We start from the raw sequence: 19423 nt of genomic DNA, 5'->3' as shown, positions 1-19423 counted from the left end.
TTATTTATTGATTCTTTTATCTACCTTTCTAACCTGCTCAGGGAAGTAAGCAGCAAGTGTTGTAACTCCGTCTAAAATGGCTTTACAAAGGAACAATGCTTACCACGAGTCTTTTATGGATATGATGCTGCTGCTAGCCTATGACCACAACTGTGCTTGCCACTCTGTGAATGAACCAGTAGCTAAATTAGATAGTTTTGACAGCAGAACCCTATAACTCTGAAGCAAACAACAACCACCAAGAATACCATTTTTTCTAAAAACAATAATGTAATGCTATATTTTTATAGTTGGGGGGAAATCACCTGTACTTTGTAGTTAATTATTGTAGAGCAAATGTTTGCTGAGTTCCAACACTCACATGGAGCTCCTGTATAAGCAGAGGTTCCCTTATTCCCTCCTGAGCAAGGGAGAGCCAGACACACACAGAGGGAGTTTTCAATACTAAAGAGAATGGAAGATTCAAGTGCACATTGGAGCCCTATGTGCAATGTGAATTTCTGAAGTCAATATCTATTCTTCTTACTATTATTCATTATAGTAAAGCTAACCTGTGGCAGTACTTACTCTGGGAACAGGGGATGTCTGGGTACCCTTCTTCTGGCCACTGGTCTCAGGCGTCAGGTCTCGGTGGTCCAACTGAAGGTGGCTTTCTAAGTCTTCGGCACTTTCAAATTTGACACTACACTCCGGGCACCTCAGGCTACCACAAGGTCTTTCGCTAATTTCCGGCGGGGTCATGCCCACGGACTGTCCATTGGTGCTCCTGGTCATGCATCCAGCACACAGGCCATACGGCAGACCGTTAACATCCAGCTTCACCAAGTCTTGCTTGTTCCTGAAGTCCTTCAAGCACAGAGCACACTTGTAGAATTTCTGCAAGGCCTGGCCGTTGGGAGAAGACGCTGCAGAGTTCCCTGCCAATTTTTGCATATGGAACGTTCCATGGATTTTCAGCTCGAGAGTCGAGGTGACCGTCTGCATGCAGACAACACAGCGGAATCCGGTGAGTGAGTTTCTGAGGTCGGGGTGCATCTGGCAGTGCTCAATGAACTCCTCTTCGCTCTGCAGGGGCATTTTGCAGATCCGGCACGTCCCTGTATCCAAGCTCTTGCTGTGAGTTACTTTGTGCTCCGTCAGGGTCAGGAGGGACGGGAAGCGTTCCCCACAAATGGGGCACATGTAATGCTTTGCTGGGCCTCGGTGGGTCTGCATGTGCTCCCGGAGGCCATTCTCCGAGAAAAAGGTCCTTGAGCAGATGTTGCACTTGTGGCTCCCTTTGATGAACTCTGCTTTCTTCCTGGAACAGTCATCCTCCCCTGGCCTGATATTATGGTCCCTCAGACGGTGGTTCTGCAAAAGCACCTCCATTGTATAAGCCGCCCCACAGATATCGCAGCCGTACATGGGCTCCGAAGCATCCACATCATCCTCGCTAGCTTCGTGGCTGTTTGAAGTGTCTGGATTTTTCATCAACATGTTCTGGATATCGGCAGGTTCTGCCTTCTTGCTAGCCGGCACAGTGCCATTGGCTGTTCCGTTCTCAGTGCTAGCATCAAAGACACAGTGCTTCTCCCGCAAATGTTTTTCAAGCAAGATGATGGCATGGAAAGCTTTGCTGCAGAACTTGCAGTTGTACTTTTTGCTGTGGGTCGTGATGTGGCACTGCAGCTCCACTTCGGTGCTAAACGTCTCTCCGCAGAAGATGCACTTGTGAGACTTTGCAGGGTTGCCAAGGTGGCTGTGCTTCACGTGGATCTGGAGGTCCACCTCCTTCCGAAAATCCCAGTTGCAGGCTGTACACCGATACATCTTTTTCTCATTGCTGTGCTTCACTGCCAGGTGCACTTGGATAGATACCTTGGAGTCAAAAACCTCTTGGCAAAGGGTGCAGTGATACAACACAAAAGTATGCATGTCCAGCAAATGTTTCTGCAGATCGTCCACCGATGAAAACTGCTTGTCACAGCTCTCGCAGACATAATGAGTTGAGGTTGTCATGTAGTGGACAGTGAGATGCTGCAGGAGAGATTCCTGGGAATCAAAGTCTTCTTTGCACTGAGGGCACGACTGCTTCCTTAACAACAACTCCAAATGCAACTTCAAATGAGTCTGGAAGCTTTCAAAGCTGGAGAACTTCAGCTCGCACTGGTTACATGGGTACTCGCCATTCGAAACTGAATTGACGCTGGCAGAAAGCCGCTGCCTTTTGGGGGAAGACACTTCAACGTCTGAAGAAACTGGACTCTGCTCACCTTTGGACTTTTTGTTGTGTGCCAGTGGAATGTTCTTATGGTTTTCTTTGATGTGTTTCGTTAGCTTGAGAATAGAGCCAAAAATGGGTGAGTTTGTGCAATATGGGCAGGAATATACCTCCATAAAAGACTGTGATGGCTGAACAACAGGGGAATCCAATTTGGAGTTTGCTATGTTGCAGTGAGTTTGCTGGATGTGCTCAGTCAGAGAGGCTTCGGTCAGAAAGCCCATGGAGCACTGGTTGCAAAAGAAGGCATTGTTGCCGTCTTGAGTTGTGGCTCCCGGCCCACAGTGAGCGATACGGATGTGTTCCTGCAGGCTGTTGATGTCCGCAAACATCTCTGGACAATAGTTGCAGTGGAAGGCCGAAATGTTGCTGAACTGCATCATGGGATATGCGTGGTTTTTATGCACCTTCCTCACGTGTTCGTTCAGGTTATACAACGTGGGCATGGATTCAAGGCAAATCTGGCACGTGTGGCTTTGCTGAGGTTTGTCCACATGGATGGTTTTCAGGTGGATCTCCAAGACGGCGAGGCTATTGAAATCGCGCTTGGTGCAGTATGGGCAGCTGTAGGAGACTTTCGACCAGGACTGGCCCTCTTCTCTCTCCAAGGACCTCATCTTCTTTTGCCCTCTCAAGGGTTTCAGAGTCGAGTCGGGAGTGGAGCCCCGCTCCACCGAAGCGCTGGAATCTGGCGTGGCGCTGCTCATGGAGGCCACGCTGCCCAAGACGGGGTCGGGGCTGATGCTGTGGTTGCTGGAATCAGGCTGCCGGTGGCTATCCAAGTGGCAATAGACTTCCTCCACTGAAGAGAACTGCTCTGGGCACATGGGGCACTTGTGTTTCTTGTTGGCGTGGGCTTGGTGGATGTGGGATAGCAGGCAGTTCTCGTCAGCAAACACCTCAGGGCAATGGATGCACTGCAGGTCGGCCTTCTCAGAGAGCTGCGGGTGGCGCGTCATGACGTGCTTCTCCAGCTCCTCGGTCTGGCTGAAGGTCTCCTCGCAGTAGTCGCACATGAAGTCGTCCTTCTTGCCGTCCTTCTCGCTTTTGGCCAGGTGCTCCTTGTTCTTCTTGTGGGCCTGCATGTGGCTCTGCAGGGAGCTGGTGGAGGAGAAGCCCCGCTTGCAGACAGTGCACTTGAAGGGCTTGCTGGAGCTGTGTGTCTTCAAGTGGATCTTGAGGTGGTCACTGCGAGAGAAGGCCGCCTCGCACTCGTGGCAGTGGTACTTCTTGTCCCCCGTGTGCAGCTTGATGTGCCGGTCCCTGCTCCTCTTGTGCTTGAAAAGCCGGCTGCAGTAGGTGCATTTGAAAGGTAGCTTGTCGCTGTGGATCTGCTCGTGCCTTTTAAGGTAGCTCAGGCGAATGAAGGACTTATCGCAAAACTGACAGGGATACGGCAGGCCGGTCCCCCCTTCCTCCTCCCCGATGCCGAGATCACACCCATCTCCTATCATCTGAGTGGGTGATGCAACGTCTTTGCTGGAGGGAGATGAAGCCACCCAGGAGAGTTGTGGGTCGTCATCGCCATCTGTAATGGGAAAGCAGAAAGGAGATTAAAAACAATTCCCAGTGCATCTGTGAAAATAGGGACAAAGCCGTTCAACAACACTATGGCCCTTCTGCTACTACAGCGTTTAAAAGAGAGAGGAAGAAAGCAGAAGAGGAAAAGATTCAATTGCAGAACAAAAACAAAACTGAAAGAACCAACGCACACCACAAATGCCTCCTGAATCTTAACAAGATGTTGGAGCAAAAGAGAAAATGCAGATTAAGTCTGCTGCACAAATCTATTCTTTTAAAAGTAAAATAAACAAATATGCCAAATACAGAGCATCCGTTATTAATGTTAAGCCATTTCTCCTTCCTCCACCCCCCTCGCAAGTCCCCCAAGCAGGTTTAACACCTGTCTACTGTATTGCCAAGCAATAAACAGCGAGTCAAGAAAACAAAGCGCAACATGCCTCAGAGCGATACAAACATTTCTAAGAGCTGCTGCGTTAAGTGCTTGTACGTGAGCATTTTTCAACACATACTTGTCGGAACGGTTTTCAAATAATACGGCCTGTGGAAAAAAATCTGTTCCGGCCCTGCCTCAAAATGGGAAAGACTGCACGGGAGCGGTTACAACCAGAGAATCTCCCTCTCTCAAACACACACACACAGAGAGAGAGAGAGAATCATTCAATAGTATTGTGACATAAACAAGATGGATTTCCCCAAAGCCCACTTGCACCTGAAACAAAACTGAAATCAATGGTCAGAGGCTGGAAAAGGTAAGGTGTCAGGTGGCTTTTAAACCACCAATTAAAACAAAAGGCACACACACCCCTCCTCGCCGGGGCTTGTCAGGCAGGGTGGGCAGCATTCTGCACTGAGCACCCAACTCTAAAGGTGCTTCCATGCAGTCAGAGTCAGCCTGGCTCTGTTGCCGATTTCATGCCATGTGTGTGCCTGCCAACTCTGCAGCAAGGCGGAAGATACTTTGTTGGCAGCAGGGAAGGGAAAGCAGTTCCACGCCGTAGCTCAGAGCCTCTGGGCCTGGCAGTGCCACGGTTTTGGAGGGGGGCACCTCCACCATATTGTGGGGGGGGGAGAGGTGGGGGTTGAGCTATTGGTTTTGCCAATTTCAGATTTGCAAGAATCTTTCTTCCCTTGCACACGCACACAGTTCAACTCAAAGCACCAGGAATAAAGGATTGATTTTCTTACACAGCTGCTTTTCCCTACAAATTCATTGCAGCTGTTTTGATCCCTCTTCATTTTCACATCATCCACAAATGCAAACACCAACGGTAACAGCTGCTGGTCCTTCCCCACATCTCTGTGTGCTTCTACTGACAGCCCCCCCCCCCAATTTAGTGCTAACACTCAGCCACTTGTAGTTGACCCCAGTGCTACTGAACTTTTCCAGCCACTTAGTATACTTTGCTTGTTTCCTAGTCCAAAACTTTTTTGGAGAGTTGAACAGAACTCTGCTCTGTCAGTAGCTCCCTTACCTCTACAAGCAGGTTGCCCCTCCTCTACCATACAAAGAGTGCACCAAAGTCCTTTGCAAATGGGTCCAAGGAAGAGTCTGGAAGGACCTGGTGCCACTGCACTGCTGAAGCTAAGCAGGTTTCAACCTGGGCAGCCCTGGGATGGGAAGCTACTAAGGGCATCCCTTTAAGAGTGGGTCATAAAAGACAAACATTTTAAACGATGAAAAGTAAAAAAAGGTTGCGCCCACCAACATGTCTACTTAGGCCTCACCAAAAATCCCAGTACCAATAAAAAGGTTTGAGCATGCTAATAATGTCACAGGTGCAAATTTTGAAATAATCTTTGCATTTTTAAAATAACTGCAGTAAAGCTCCCCTTGGTCTATCATCCAGGTGCTGTGGGTGGGCAACTTCAGGGTCCCCCATGCTTCTCTCTCATAAAAGTTACTAGCCAGTTAAATAAATGAATGAATAAATGCACCTGCAGGGGGGGGGGCTGGGAAAGGGTTCCCAGAGGGTTCCCTCCTTCCTCTGCAGCCTGTAAAGTACCTACCATGAGTGCAGAAGAGGATCAAAGCACCCACCTGTGATTCGATGCCCATACACAAAATCCCTTATCACCAGCACCTACCAGGCTACTGTTGAAATGCAATGCTGATAATATACATTTCATATGAATATATCTCAGACAGCTCGTATGCTTAATTATCTGAGGACCCTTTCTGTTCTGTGCATCCCCTTCAGATATTTACTAATATATGTTTACTCTGGATTTCTTGTTAATCTAATCACATTCAGTATGACAGGGAGGCCTGCCAACTACTGCCCTTATCTGGCATCTTTGGTCTTTTCTGAAGATTAAGGCCTTGCCTTATTACCTAAACCTTGGGGTTGCACTTAACGTTAGTCTAATCTTTTTCCAACTTTATTACAAAAAAATTATTGTTGCATTTTAGTCCATCCCACCTCCTTTTCATTTGATTCCTTTTTACCGCCAGTACCTATTGTAAACTGCTTTGGGCATAGCTCCATCAGAAAGCTGTATAACGTGGTTTGGCTTGGGTTGTTTGTTTTTTTATGAAGCAAATGAAGAATGTGGTGTGCTCTCTCTCACACACACACGCCATAGAAAGATCTGGTAAGTGTTCAATAGAAAATATATTTTTAAATTATTTTTTACTTTTTACTTTTGAAATTCATTCCCTACCCCCACCCCCACCCTCAGCTTACGATCATACCTTGTGCAGATGAGAAATTAAACCTAACTCTGCAGATTGTAAATCAACGGCACTCCCCATAATGAGCAAGCTTTAAGCCTTGCCCTGGACAGTCTCTGTCTCGCTCTCACGCCAGCTACAATCACAGGGGGCCTTTCTCACCAAGCAAGAAAGGGGGAGGCTGCCTCTCCCCCCCCCCCAAAGGACTTGAATTAATGGGCTCTTCTGACTGGAAGGATTCAGCTGGCTGCTTGCTCCCTGGATTACATTCAGCAGGGAAGGACCAGCAAACCACTGCACACACTAATTCCCAGCTCATGCCAGCTGGGCTCCTCAAGGGGGATGCAGGCAAAGAGGGGGAGAAGGGACCAGGGAGGCACAAGGGGGCTTTTAAACTAGGGCAACAAATGGCGAATTGGCTCTCAATGTGTTTCCATATTTTTAAAATATTACACCACCGTAATATTATTAGAACAACAGGAGTCAATCAAGCCATCACTTAAAAATACAAGAACTGCAAGAACTGAGGGCTGTACATTTGCAAAACACTTTAAAATGCCTTGCTCTTAAAACACAGTGATTGCTTTAAAGTAGCCCTGACTCTGCCGGAGCAAGTTTATGCACGTTTACTCAGAAATAAGTCCTATGGGGTTCACTCCCAGGAAAGTGTGCCAAGGACTGCGACCTGCAAGGAGCTGGCCACTGAGGAAACGAAATCTTGGGAGAGTTGGGGTTCAGGCACCATGGCTCAGAGCCAACGCAGGTGGCTAGCAAAGCAACAGAATCTTCTGACATTGTTGTGTTCTTTTAGGAATTACTCAGGAATAGAATGGCCTCCAATCCAGTCTTTAAATGAGTAAGAACCCAGTATAAAAATTTGGTCCCCTTGCATTCCATCTGCACCATGTTTCCAGTCGAGACCAGCTGTTTGCAATGCTTTCAGACTTGGACCCACCTTTAACACCAACCTTCAACTACAGAACCCACTATTAATTTCTTTCTCCTCCTGCTGTATCCTTAAAGAAAAACCTAAACAAGGAAAGTAAGAAAAATGGCAGTGTACAATCTGCTTTATGTTACTTAAGAGTCTCCAACCACCCAGTTGAATATCAGTGATCTAGAACAGCCTGTTGTCTTCCAGAATTTAACATCCACTATCCCTGACTATTGGCCATGTTGTATCGGGAGGTTTTTAATGTTTGATTATGTTTTTATATGGGTGTTGTATTACTATTAATTATTAATATTGATAATAGTGCTAATAGGAGTACCTATTATAGGTATTTCTATACCCTCCTTCAAATAAAATAGCCAGGGAGGTTTACATTTAAAAAAATACAAGATACACTGAAGAGTACAAAATATTGAACAAAGCAGTAAAGACAAAAAGCAAAAGACATTTTGAAAACAGTGTTCAAACTACTAATAAGCTAGTGGAAATAAAGAGGTCTTTGCCTAACACCCAAACACCGCAATGCACCAGGTGAGCCTGTCTAGAAAGAGAATCAGTGTACCGTGATCAAGGCGCCCCTGTTCCCGGTAGCCACCCACCATACCTAAGAAGGTGTAAATACCTGACAGGTAAGCACACATGGACCATAAAGAAGGCTGATCGCCAAATTGATGCTTTTGAATTATGGTGCTGGAGGAGACTCTTGAGAGTCCCATGGATGCAAGAAGATCAAACCTATCCATTCTGAAGGAAATCAGCCCTGAATGCTCACTGGAAGGACAGATCCTGAAGCTGAGGCTCCAATACTTTGGCCACCTCATGAGAAGAGAAGACTCCCTGGAAAAGACCCTGATGCTGGGAAAGATTGAGGGGACAAGGAGAAGGGGACGACAGAGGACGAGATGGTTGGACAGTGTTCTCGAAGCTACCAACATGAGTCTGACCAAACTGCAGGAGGCAGTGGAAGACAGGAGTGCCTGGCGTGCTCTGGTCCATGGGGTCACGAAGAGTCGGACATTACTAAATGACTAAACAACAACAAGCACACATGGAAACAAGCAGCCCTTGGTCCTCAGCCATGGATGGCTTTAAAATAGGGGTAGGGTACCATTTTTCTGCCAATGGAAAAACTCCCTTTGGAGTCGCACACTAGGGTGGGTGGGTAGGGCCAGATTTCCAATGGAAAGGTCCAGATAAATGTGAGTCGGCCCACAGTCCAGAAGGCCACATGCAACCCTTTAGTCACAGATTCTCAGCCATGGCTTTTAAAGGTCAACAACAGCACTTTGAATTAGGAGTGAGATATGTATTGAAGAGCATTGTAGCTGGCCTGGTATATTGCAAGGAGGGACATGAGAAAAGCCTTGCTGGATCAGAACAAAACCCCATCTTGTTCTTCACCAACCTATTCTCACAGTGCCAACCAGCTGCCTATAGGAAGTGCAACAATGCCTCTCACCACTTATGAATCCTGGTAACTGGTACCGAGGTAGACCATAGCCAGTGATAACCTTATCCTCCATTAATTGGTCTGATCCTCTTTTAAAGTCACCCAAGTTTGTTGGTGGCCATCACAACATATTGTGGGAGTGAGTTCCACAGTTTAACACTGCACTGCATGAAGAAGTACTTCCTTTTGTCTGTCCTGAATCTTCCAACATTCAGATTCATTGGGTGGCTCCCAGTTCTGGTATAGGGAGAAAAAATTCTCTCTATCCACTTTCCCCACACCATGCACTAGTAAGAGTGATACTGTTAAATTCAGATGAGGTTTCTTTTCCAATGGAATAATGATTCCACATTAATGCAATCAAAGGAATGAAGCAGGATGGGGGGGGTCACTTCTCCAAAAGGAGATTAAAGTCATTAAAAGTGGCTAATCCTGCAGAGTGGGACTATTTGAAAACAGAGGAACCATGTGATTGGTTGATGCAAAGGAAGGCCTTTGTCATCAACCACAGGCTAGCATCAGCAAGTATGAAAAAGGGGGATGAAATTCAATAAAGGTTTAATTAGGAGGGTGGGTGAAGAACACTAAGCAGGTTTGTGAATGCAAACCTTCTTGAGGATAGATGCACAGGTCACGGAGCTTCCACGAAGGAACTCGATAATCAATCACTAAACAGAGCAGTCATTTAGCAACTTAACGCTCAGTGCATTTTACATGCCTGCGTGCATTCATCTTCATCACTGAGGAACTAATTCCAGAAGGGATGAATCCCATAAATGCATTTCTTCATCTAATAAGAGCAATTTGGCCCAAATTGTCATATAAATTACATATGTGCAACATTTATCTTTCAGATTAACGTTGACTCTGAACAAAAACCTACGCAGGAACCAATGAGGACCATGCATCGAATATGACATGGTCTGCTTTCCTAACTTATAATAAAGACAGACATGAACGGTTGCTAAGACTCTTTGGTTGTTTGAGACGGTTGGATGTCCTGTTTTTGCTACCCAAATAATGGGTCAAATGGGAAAATCTAATTGCTGTCTTTGCCACAGTTCAGCTCAGCTTTGCTTGGTTTATGCTGGAGCTGTCCATTTGTGTTATTTAAGGGCTTGTTTTGTAATTTTTGCATATTGTAATATTCTATTTCCTTTTATATGTTTTTATTTCATTGCTCCCTACTCTCAACTGAAATATTCAGTGGAGAGTGAGGGTTATAAATACTTAGTTAATTAATGCACTTACCACCACCACCCAGGAGAGTGGGCAGCAGTGTAATTTTCCAAAGCAATGCAGGCTTCAGCCAGATTTAGAGAATTGTAGCCCTTACCTCACTTAGGACCTTTGTGCAACCAGCATTTTCAGTGGATCGAATTCTTTCTTTGATTAAGCTCAGGGCCGTCTTAAGCGTATCTGGCGCCCTGGAGCCGTGGTGCGAAGATCCCTCCGGCACCACCACCCCGCCCCGTTTTGCAGCGCGGCTGTCTGGTGGGCGCCGCGCACAATGTGGCAGCCCCCCTGGCGGCCCAGCGCATTGCGCCACCCAGCCTTGCCTTAGAGCTGGCCCTGATTAAGCTACTTTGCTGAAGGCTGTGCAGACTTTACCAGGTTCTCTACCTAGAGCTGTAGTGCCAACAGGGAAAGGGAGTTCCCCTTCAGGGATGTTTAGTTATCACTTGACAGTAAAGGTATTTTAATGGCTCTAATGGGACGCAGGTGGCGCTGTGGTCTAAACCACAGAGTCTAGGGCTTGCCAATCTGAAGGTCGGTGGTTCGAATCCCCACAACGAGGTGAGCTCCCATTGTTCGGTCCCAGTCCTAGCAGTTCAAAAGCACATCAAAGTGCAAGTACTGCAGCGGGAAGGTAAACGGCGTTTCCGTGCGCTGCTCTGGTTTCACCAGAAGCAGCTTAGTCAGGCTGGCCACATGACCCGGAAGCTGTACTCCGGCTCCCTCGGCCAATAAAGTGAGATGAACACCGCAACCCCAGAGTCGTCCGCGACCAGACCTAACGGTCAGGGGTCCCTTTACCTAATGGTTTTACAGGTGACCAGGCAGAATAACTTCTATAACACTGGACAAGAGTTTGACTGTTTCAAGCCACAGATATCCCACAGCTGACTGAATTCAAATATACAGATACGCAAGCTAAATGGAAAAGCAACATATTATTATTATTATTATTATTATTATTATTATTATTATTATTTGCAAGACTGGGGAGGAAGAAGGAAAGGCAATGTTACCAGTGGTTCAACCCAACTTTGGATTGTGTTACAAGGACTCTCTGATTAAAATCAAATGCACTGCTGGGTAAACCTTCGCACCACATAAGGTGTCTGATGACACCACTCTGCCAAGTGTGAATTAATGCAAATCACGTTTGCAGAAACCAAATGTTTAGGTTTCCATGTTTTAAATTAAGTGTAACACTGATGTGTTTTCTGTTTACTTTTTAAAATAAATTTGCATTGTCTATTCATGCTTCCCCTTCCAACTTTAGATTTACAGTATTGTGATTACTCAGTGATCTGGGACTTGAAACAACTTGATTAAGAGACTAAGTCTTTAACTATCAACATTGGGTGGGTGAGGGAGTCTGGCAGTGCGAGTGGCTCTGCATGTTACCCCCAGATTCAGAGGCAATGTGCCTATGAGAATGCCAGTTCCTGGGGAGCCACGACAAGGGGAGAATTATTGCTGTGCTTCCTGGGGGCATATGGTTGTCCCTTTATGTGGAAGACCAAGATGAACCTTTGATTTATTTGATCAAAAGATCTCAGGGCGGTCCACTTGCATCAGTTTCAGACATCATGGCATACCTCCACATCCATGTTGAGAAAATGTCATGTCTGACAGATATAAATGGGAGGGAGCATAATTTGGTAACTTTGCATGCAGAAGCTCCCAAATTCACTCCCAGGCAACTCCAGGAGACAAGTTTAGGTTATGTTTCTTAAATCTGTATATCACTTCCCACTTAAAACTTTCAAAGCAGTTTACAAGCAAATAAAACACACAGTAATAAAATTACTGAAACGGACTTTACAATGTTGCATTCTTATTTTTATTATTTACACTTTCTGCACTCAAGCCTCTCAAAACAATTTACACAGTAAAAATAAAATAACAACAGAAGCCAATGACATAACTAACTGCCCTCCCAGTTTAAAACCATAAGCCTGGGTAAATCAGAAAGCTTTTGTTTGGTGCCTAAAAATGTGGTAGTGATGGCAGCAGGAGTGCTTCCCTGGGGAGAGCATTCCACAATTGGGGAGGCCCCACTGAAAATGTATAAACTAATGTCACCATCCTCTGCACCTCCCTAGGAGAAGGTACACAAAGAAGGGCCTCAGATGATGAACACAGTATCTGGGTTGATTAAAGCGGGGAGAGATAATATCTGCCCAAATGTCTTTTGTCTAGCGTCAAAATGATGACAACGTTGGCACCAGGCAGATCCAGTAGGAGGAGGATCCAGTGGCAGGCCTTAAGACCATGTAGAGCGTCTGCAAATCAGTACAGACAACACGGGGCTAGATAGACCAAATAGCCTGAACTCCTTATGTTCCGAAGTCATACCTTTAGTAATTTATTTCACTATATTACTCATCCTCTCCTGTGGACTATTAAGAGGCTTTAAACACACGACACCACACACACAGGAAAGGGCCAGACTGACAGTTCCTTCGTCTGCAGACCAGATTTCCTGGTTACTTTTGACACCGCAACTATATCTTATTAAGAGTGAGTGGAAAAAATGACAGCTACTCATAGGAAACAATGTAGAAATCCAGGATTTTATCACTGCAGCAATTTGGCAGCAAGGTTCCACTTCCAACCTCGCCAAGTACAAGCAAAAACAGAAGTTCATGCTCTTTGAAACTCAGGTCTTGAGTAAAGAGGAAAATGTGGAATCTCTGAAAATGATTCCTCCTCTAGTAGAGGAGAGATAGATTGGGACTAGGTGGACATTCCATATCCATATTGTGTGCAACAGAGGGGTTGAAGCTGAGAGTTACCCACAACAGCCCTTCAATACAGTCCATGTGTGTAATATTCTCTCTACTGCAGGCTTTTTTTTGGGGGGGGGAGGGAAGATTAGTGTCTTACTGATAGCTCTGGAAGGTAACATAAATGCAATCCACACTTCAAAATCCCAGCATTGCAGCTTGGAAAGTGGGCAAGATAGTGGTTAACAACATTCCCTGTGATGCTGCACACTAGAAATATCCCCACATGTTAATTAGTAAACCTGACATTTTTGAGTAACCAAGTTGTTATAAGTCATTCACCCTAAACTCCCTCCTTCCTAAGCTTGCAGCACATGTAACTACGGTACCCTGCTTTGGAACATAGGAATCTTTGTTAGTAACATAGGAATCATTGTTAGTAACTTGGCACAAATGATTCACTGAATTCACTGAATGCCAATGTGGATGGACAATATGGTGTCCTGTAAACAAGGCATGGAAGTCACAGGGATAGGAAAGCTGCCTAGTCCCAAGCTAGACCTTTGGTCCAGCCAGCTCATTGTCTACAACCAGCATTGTCTGCACTGACCAGCAGCAGCTCTCCAGGGCTTCAGACAGAAACCTGTCCCACCCCTACTTAGAAATGGAAGACATTGTATCTGGGTCCTTGTGCCTGTAAATCTGTATGTAAATTCAATGGATAGAGTAATAATGTAATTGACTAAAACTCATATGGGTAATTGTTCAAAATTTCCATCCTATTTTTTTACCTACCAGCAACACAGTAATGCTGCAACCAGATTAAATGACTTTTGATTGATTAATCATATGCATTTTAGCCAATTAAATTATCACTCTATCCATTGAATTTGTGTCTGTGTTAAAGAGAAACAGGAGGATACCTCTTTAACAATATCAATTGCCATCTGCAGTTTTAAGCTTTTGTATTTAAAAAAATAAAGAAAGGAAAATAAATCTACCACTTGAGTAATCAGGGATAGATCTGTAGTCAATTAAAAGGTTTATTTTATGTATTTATTCTGTGCAGTTTATTCTCTGCATTTAAAAGAACTTATATGCCGCCTGTTCCAAGGCAGCCTGAACAGGGTGGTTTGTTTGCTTTTTTAAAAGCCTGATGGTTCCGGTTAGCATACAAATAAAATATACATTGCATTGCACACAAGCTTCCCCAGGGCGTGAATCCATTGAACTCAGCAGGGCTGATTTCTGAGTAATGCGCAAGATTCTGTAGTTAATCAATTAATCTAACCGATAAATTGATTACATTTCGCAGCCCTGATACAGATATAAATATAAAAGTTAAGTCACAATCTGTGTGCAATTATCCTGCAAAAATCAATCTTATTTAGCAAGCATCACACTGCAATAAAATGACTCAGAGAGGGGTGGAGGAGAAAAGTTTTATGTTAGATCTAGGAATAAACTAAATGCTTTCAGGGTTGAATCACTGTTTTCATGCACTCCCTTTGGAACAGCAGCAGACACTATATTCTGCTGTGCATCGTGGACTTGGGACTGCAAACAGCTGCACCCTAATTACATGTAAAGTGTACCAAAACATTCCTTTTATCACAGACTGTAAATCTGTTAGCATCTGTCTCTCCTTTGTTTCTTCCACAAGATACAAGCTTGTTTCTACATTTTTCTCACCTGTAGCGGTGATTAAAATTCATTATAAATGAAAGGAGTGAACACTAAAACAAGTTCCTCTGTGTACAGTTCTAAACTCAAATTAGAAACAGCTGTTTGCTAATTCATGCAGTGATGTTTTGTCGTGTTCTGTGAATCAATAATAACTCAGCCAATTTCGATGGAATTCTTTTAGGCTTATCTACGTATTATTGCTGTTGTTATTGTTATTGTTATTGTTATTGTCGTTGTTGTTGTTATTATTATTATTCCTCACCCATTTCCTCCACTAACACACATGTGAGCAACTCTGTGATCCTTTCTTTGCTTGTTTTTCTTCCTTTCATTTTGCAAAAGGGTCGGCAACTCAGCCTCTACGCCTGCCAGCATGTTGGTAGAAAACAGTGTGCCGCTCAATGGCATCACCGAAAAACACGGAACTTCTCACAAATATTTAGGTGCTAACCTTGTGCCCATCACTGGGATAGGCAGGGGTGGCGGAGTGGACAGAGGACCAAGCTGTTTCTGAGGGTGGAGCACTTTGCATAGACACACATGGAGCCAAAGCAAACCCCTCTACGTGGACTCTTGCGCTAGCAGACAGGTCAGTTCTTAATGTTGTGCAACAGAGGAATCCAGAGGAACAGTTGCACTAGTGGAAACTCAAAATGTAACAGATTGTGCAATATATTGTGCAACAAGTTAACAGCATCAATAACATTCTGCTGGTGCGACAATGTAGCTAAATGTAGCTAAATGACTTTATTAAGCACTACTTTGGATACAGAACATACTGTGATATCCCCTGGGAACTCCTCAGTGCCCAGGGGAGGGCAGGAGGGTGGTTTTGCTCCCACATGCCAGGGCTTTCCACCTCCTATGCATGAGCTGAATGGAACTTTCTTGGGATATGAAAAGGGTACCCCCGCAAACCCAACTACAAGAAGATTCAGCTTCTTGAACTAGGGGAGGATAGGATACACTACAACACTTTCTTATCGGTTGCACTTGTGATATTATTACATTTCTATGCCACCTTTATTTTCCAAGGATATCAAGGTGGTGTACATAGTTCTCCTTCTCCCCATTTCATCCTCACAACAACCCTGTGAGCTAAGAGATGGTGACTGACCCAAGTTCACCCAGTAAACTTCATGGCTGAATGGGGGTTTGAACCCTGGTCCAACACTCTAGCCATTACACTACACTGGCCACACGTTGAGTTCCTAGTGGTTTCTCATCCAAGGGTCTGCCTAGCTTCATCAATGGATGCTGCATGCCACATGCTCCCAGACCATTTGGTAGGGCACAGCTAGCCACATCTTAATGAGGCGCATTGTCAGCCATGCGCAGTACCCCTTGTGGGCATTGTTACCTCTTGATTGATCCCAGCATGCTTACCACTGCTACTAAAACTTTCATTTGTTGCCAAGTATATGCTAACTGCTGTAGTTAGTATCATTTTTAATTAAGTACAAGTAATTAAAAAAACCTGACTATCTTACATTAACCATTAAGACACTCCAACACAGCCAATTCTGCATCATGTGCATTTTGCACTTAGTGGTGCATCGGGGTTGTAAGGTGATCAAATGCACTCTGGCATAATCAAAGGAAGCTTATCATCCTGTGTCTCTCACTTTACCATTTGCTTGTCCTGCACTGGGAGGTTGCTGAATGGGTGCATATGATTTAACCTACAAAACACAGAAATTATAGCTGAATATTCTAGCTGCCGTGCTGACCACACAATCTAAGCTTTTCCTGAACTCATCGCCAGCGTTGTTGACCTGCAGAAATTAGGTGCACAGTACAATCCCATCAGTCCCACACCCCAATTGCCCTTTGCAGATATACCCTAAGAAATGTACTGGGTTGCCTGATGTCAAGGTCCCCCGACCAAAGAAATACACGCAAGAGATAGATAACACAGCCATTTCTGCAGCTCTGGAAACCTACACACATCAGTCTAGCATCTTCAACTATTCCCAGGTCTGCACTCTATGGAGCAGTTGCAGCAACAGGGGACCATTTCCTCTCCATCAGTTTATTTGCATTCCCCTGACAGGCTGCGCACACGAACCCACAGACTATGCCTACATAAAACCTTCCTCCGCTCATCCTTTTTCAATCCACTCCTGGTTCTGGGAGAGAGTGGTGCATAAGAGAGTGAGGAAGCACCTGGCCCTCACTTGCCTTCCTCATCTTCTTCCAACCCATCCTGTGCTCCACCTTGCATCTCTGAAGCTTCCCCTGCCTCCAACCCTTGCATCCTAGCCAGTATAGGTCCCCGTCTTCTGAGTCAGACTCCAGCTCCTCTCCCTCTGGAGTACATTCATCAGTATCCTTCAAGTCCTCGACATCTAATCACAGGTGCAGTTTGTGAGTTTGGACCTGTTGCACCAAAAACCAGGTGAAGTCATGCCAAGGTAACATTTTGGTTCACTGTTTTGATCCAAAATGGTGCCAGGCATACAAACATTAATAAAGACACACACACCCCTTTCTCACACACACACATGCACACCTTGAGAACCCTGATGCTAAGTTTGACGACAATCTCTCGAGAGGTGGCCAAGCCAAAGTCACGTTTGGGTCCACCATCATGATTCAAAATAGTGTCTGGTGTCCAAATGACAGTGAAGTCTTCCGCTCCCACCTCAGAAATTCTCACGCCAAATTTAGCAACAATATATTGAGAGGCAGCCAAACCTATGCCCTAAAAGGGGCAAAGTACTGCCAAAGTGATGTTTTGAGTCACCATCTTGATTCCACCTTGGGAACCTTCATGTCAAGTTTGGTGGTGGTATCCCAAGAGGCATCCAAACACATAGAGAACAAACAAACAAACCACTTTCAAAAATATTGCCTTGCATGTACTGTATATACCACCTAATCCAGTCTGGGGTTGGGATGGGAATATGAACTTTAAAGGAAAATAGCTTAAATTCCTCCTCTTATTAACCCGGGACAGAGAGAGCAGGCTCTGAGGTGGGGGAGAGCATAGAATAGATTATGGTATGTCCTGAAAGGTGAAAGCAGGAACTGCCTGCTTGCTTGGGAAAGCTTTACGCTCCTGATGTATGGATCTGTTACCTGCTTCTTTAGGAAAGAGAATCTGTCACTTTTAATGAGAGATTGATTTTTTAAAAAATAAAAAAAGCCACCAAAAGCAAACAAACAGAAATCCCTGGCACCTGTTAAAAGACCTCCTTTCTTCTTGAATCAGCACTCAGCTTGCAAGAGGTGTGTACTATCAGAGGCCTTTCATGTATAAGCAGCAATGACCTGACGCCTGTGATCTGAAGACTCATCTTGCATCGCACAACAAAACACTTTGTAGAAAAAAACAAGTTCCTTCTTCCAACAGATCTCTGGCCTTTTCTCTCCTTTTGTTTTTGACAGGAGGAACCAATAATACATCGCAAAGGCTCCTCTGACAGGAATTTTATCCTTCTTCTTCTTCTTCTTCTTTCCAAAGGTGGATGAGCTCAAGTGACAAGTACAATCTTTCTTCTGATGACACTGCATCCTCATTATAATACCAGTGAAGTCTGTGCAACAATCATTCCCAGCTGAATCAGGCTTATTCGGAGCCTTTTTCATGGTCCCTACAAGGGAGGTACCATTTGGCTCAATGGACTGCATGGCAGATGATGAAGCAGGGGTCCAGGGCCCTGCTCACATCTTGTCTGGGGTAATTTACACATTGCACATAGCAGTGGGTCTAGCCAGCACACAGGGGACCCTGCTAATTGCCATATACAGTATATATATATATATATATAGAGAGAGAGAGAGAGAGAGAGAGAGAGAGAGAGAGAGCAGATACATCCAGCCTTGAAATTTGGGGATTTAAAGTATTGTATTACTCTTGCCTAACAACCAGGCCAGGATGGCTTATAAGAATGTGGCACATTCAAAAATATGGTATTTCTCCCTGACTAGAAGACACAGAATAATGTATGGAAATCTACATCACTATAGGGGCATAATTCTGATTCTGATTTTCTTTTGTATATCAGAAAGTCAATCCTTTAAAAACTGGGGTTAGAAATAGCAAAGGCCACAGTGGCTTTATATATTTTTTTCATTCTGCCCCCCATGTCTTCTTTATCCAAAAGATGACCATGGAACACATTTGCCTTTAGAAAATGCAGTGGCAATGCCCATTAATTTATATACACATTCATGAGGACTAGAAACTTGATTTAACAACAGCAACAACAACAGAACAGACTCTCACGGTGCTAAAAGAGAAGCAGGGGTAAGAGCTGTCTGAAAATGCAACAAACTGTTTGGGGAGGTGGTGGGCTCTCCTTTGCTGGAGGCACCTAAGCTGAGGATGGATGGCTATCTGTTAGGAATACTATAACTGCATCCTGAACCGCTGATCCTGTATTGATCAGATGATTTGGATTAGATGACTCTATGATTCTATAGCATGGGTGTCAAACGCAAGGCCCGGGGGCCTAATCCGGTCCGCCAGACCTCATCATGTGGCCCGCGTAGCCGCCGCCGACACTAGCCGCTGACAGTAGTTATGGAGCCTGCGATTGGCCGAGGGTCAAAACCGGGGGCGGGGCTGCAGGCGGAGGCCGGGGCGCTGGAGCCACGCTGGCGGCCTTGGCCAGGGGATTTCAATTTCGAATGAGGCTGAGGGAGGCGGTGGCACAGCGGCCAGACGGGGAAGTGAGATGCAGGAGGAGGAGGAGGAGGAGGAAGCCCGCCGAGGAGGTAGGAAAGCCCTACAGGCGCCGCCGGCAAAGTTGGTGCCGGGACGGAGCAGCGCTGGATATTTTTTTGGCGGGCTTTGCTGTTGTCTCCGAGAGTGAGTGAGGCGGCACTGGGGAGCCGCCGCCCCCCGCTTCCCTTCTTCTCCTCGGCTGCATCCGGGAGGTGGGCGAGCGAGCGGGCGAAAGGGACGCGGAGT

General features: G+C 45.3%; 1 protein-coding gene across 2 annotated transcripts in view; it reads right to left on the bottom strand.

Moving 5' to 3' along the window:
• Positions 1 to 19423, bottom strand: part of ZNF423 (zinc finger protein 423) — a 312821-nt gene that overhangs the window by 138684 nt on the left and 154714 nt on the right. For both annotated transcript variants that reach the window (XM_035120988.2, XM_035120989.2), the window contains exon 4: positions 568 to 3791. In XM_035120988.2, coding sequence (XP_034976879.1) covers positions 568 to 3791 — 3224 coding nt within the window. The remainder of the gene's footprint in view (positions 1 to 567; positions 3792 to 19423) is intronic.

This window comes from Zootoca vivipara, chromosome 6 (genome assembly GCF_963506605.1).
Source record: "Zootoca vivipara chromosome 6, rZooViv1.1, whole genome shotgun sequence".
Lineage (NCBI taxonomy): Eukaryota > Metazoa > Chordata > Lepidosauria > Squamata > Lacertidae > Zootoca > Zootoca vivipara.
Note: the sequence above shows the minus strand (reverse complement) of the source record. Positions and strands in the feature narration are given on the sequence as shown.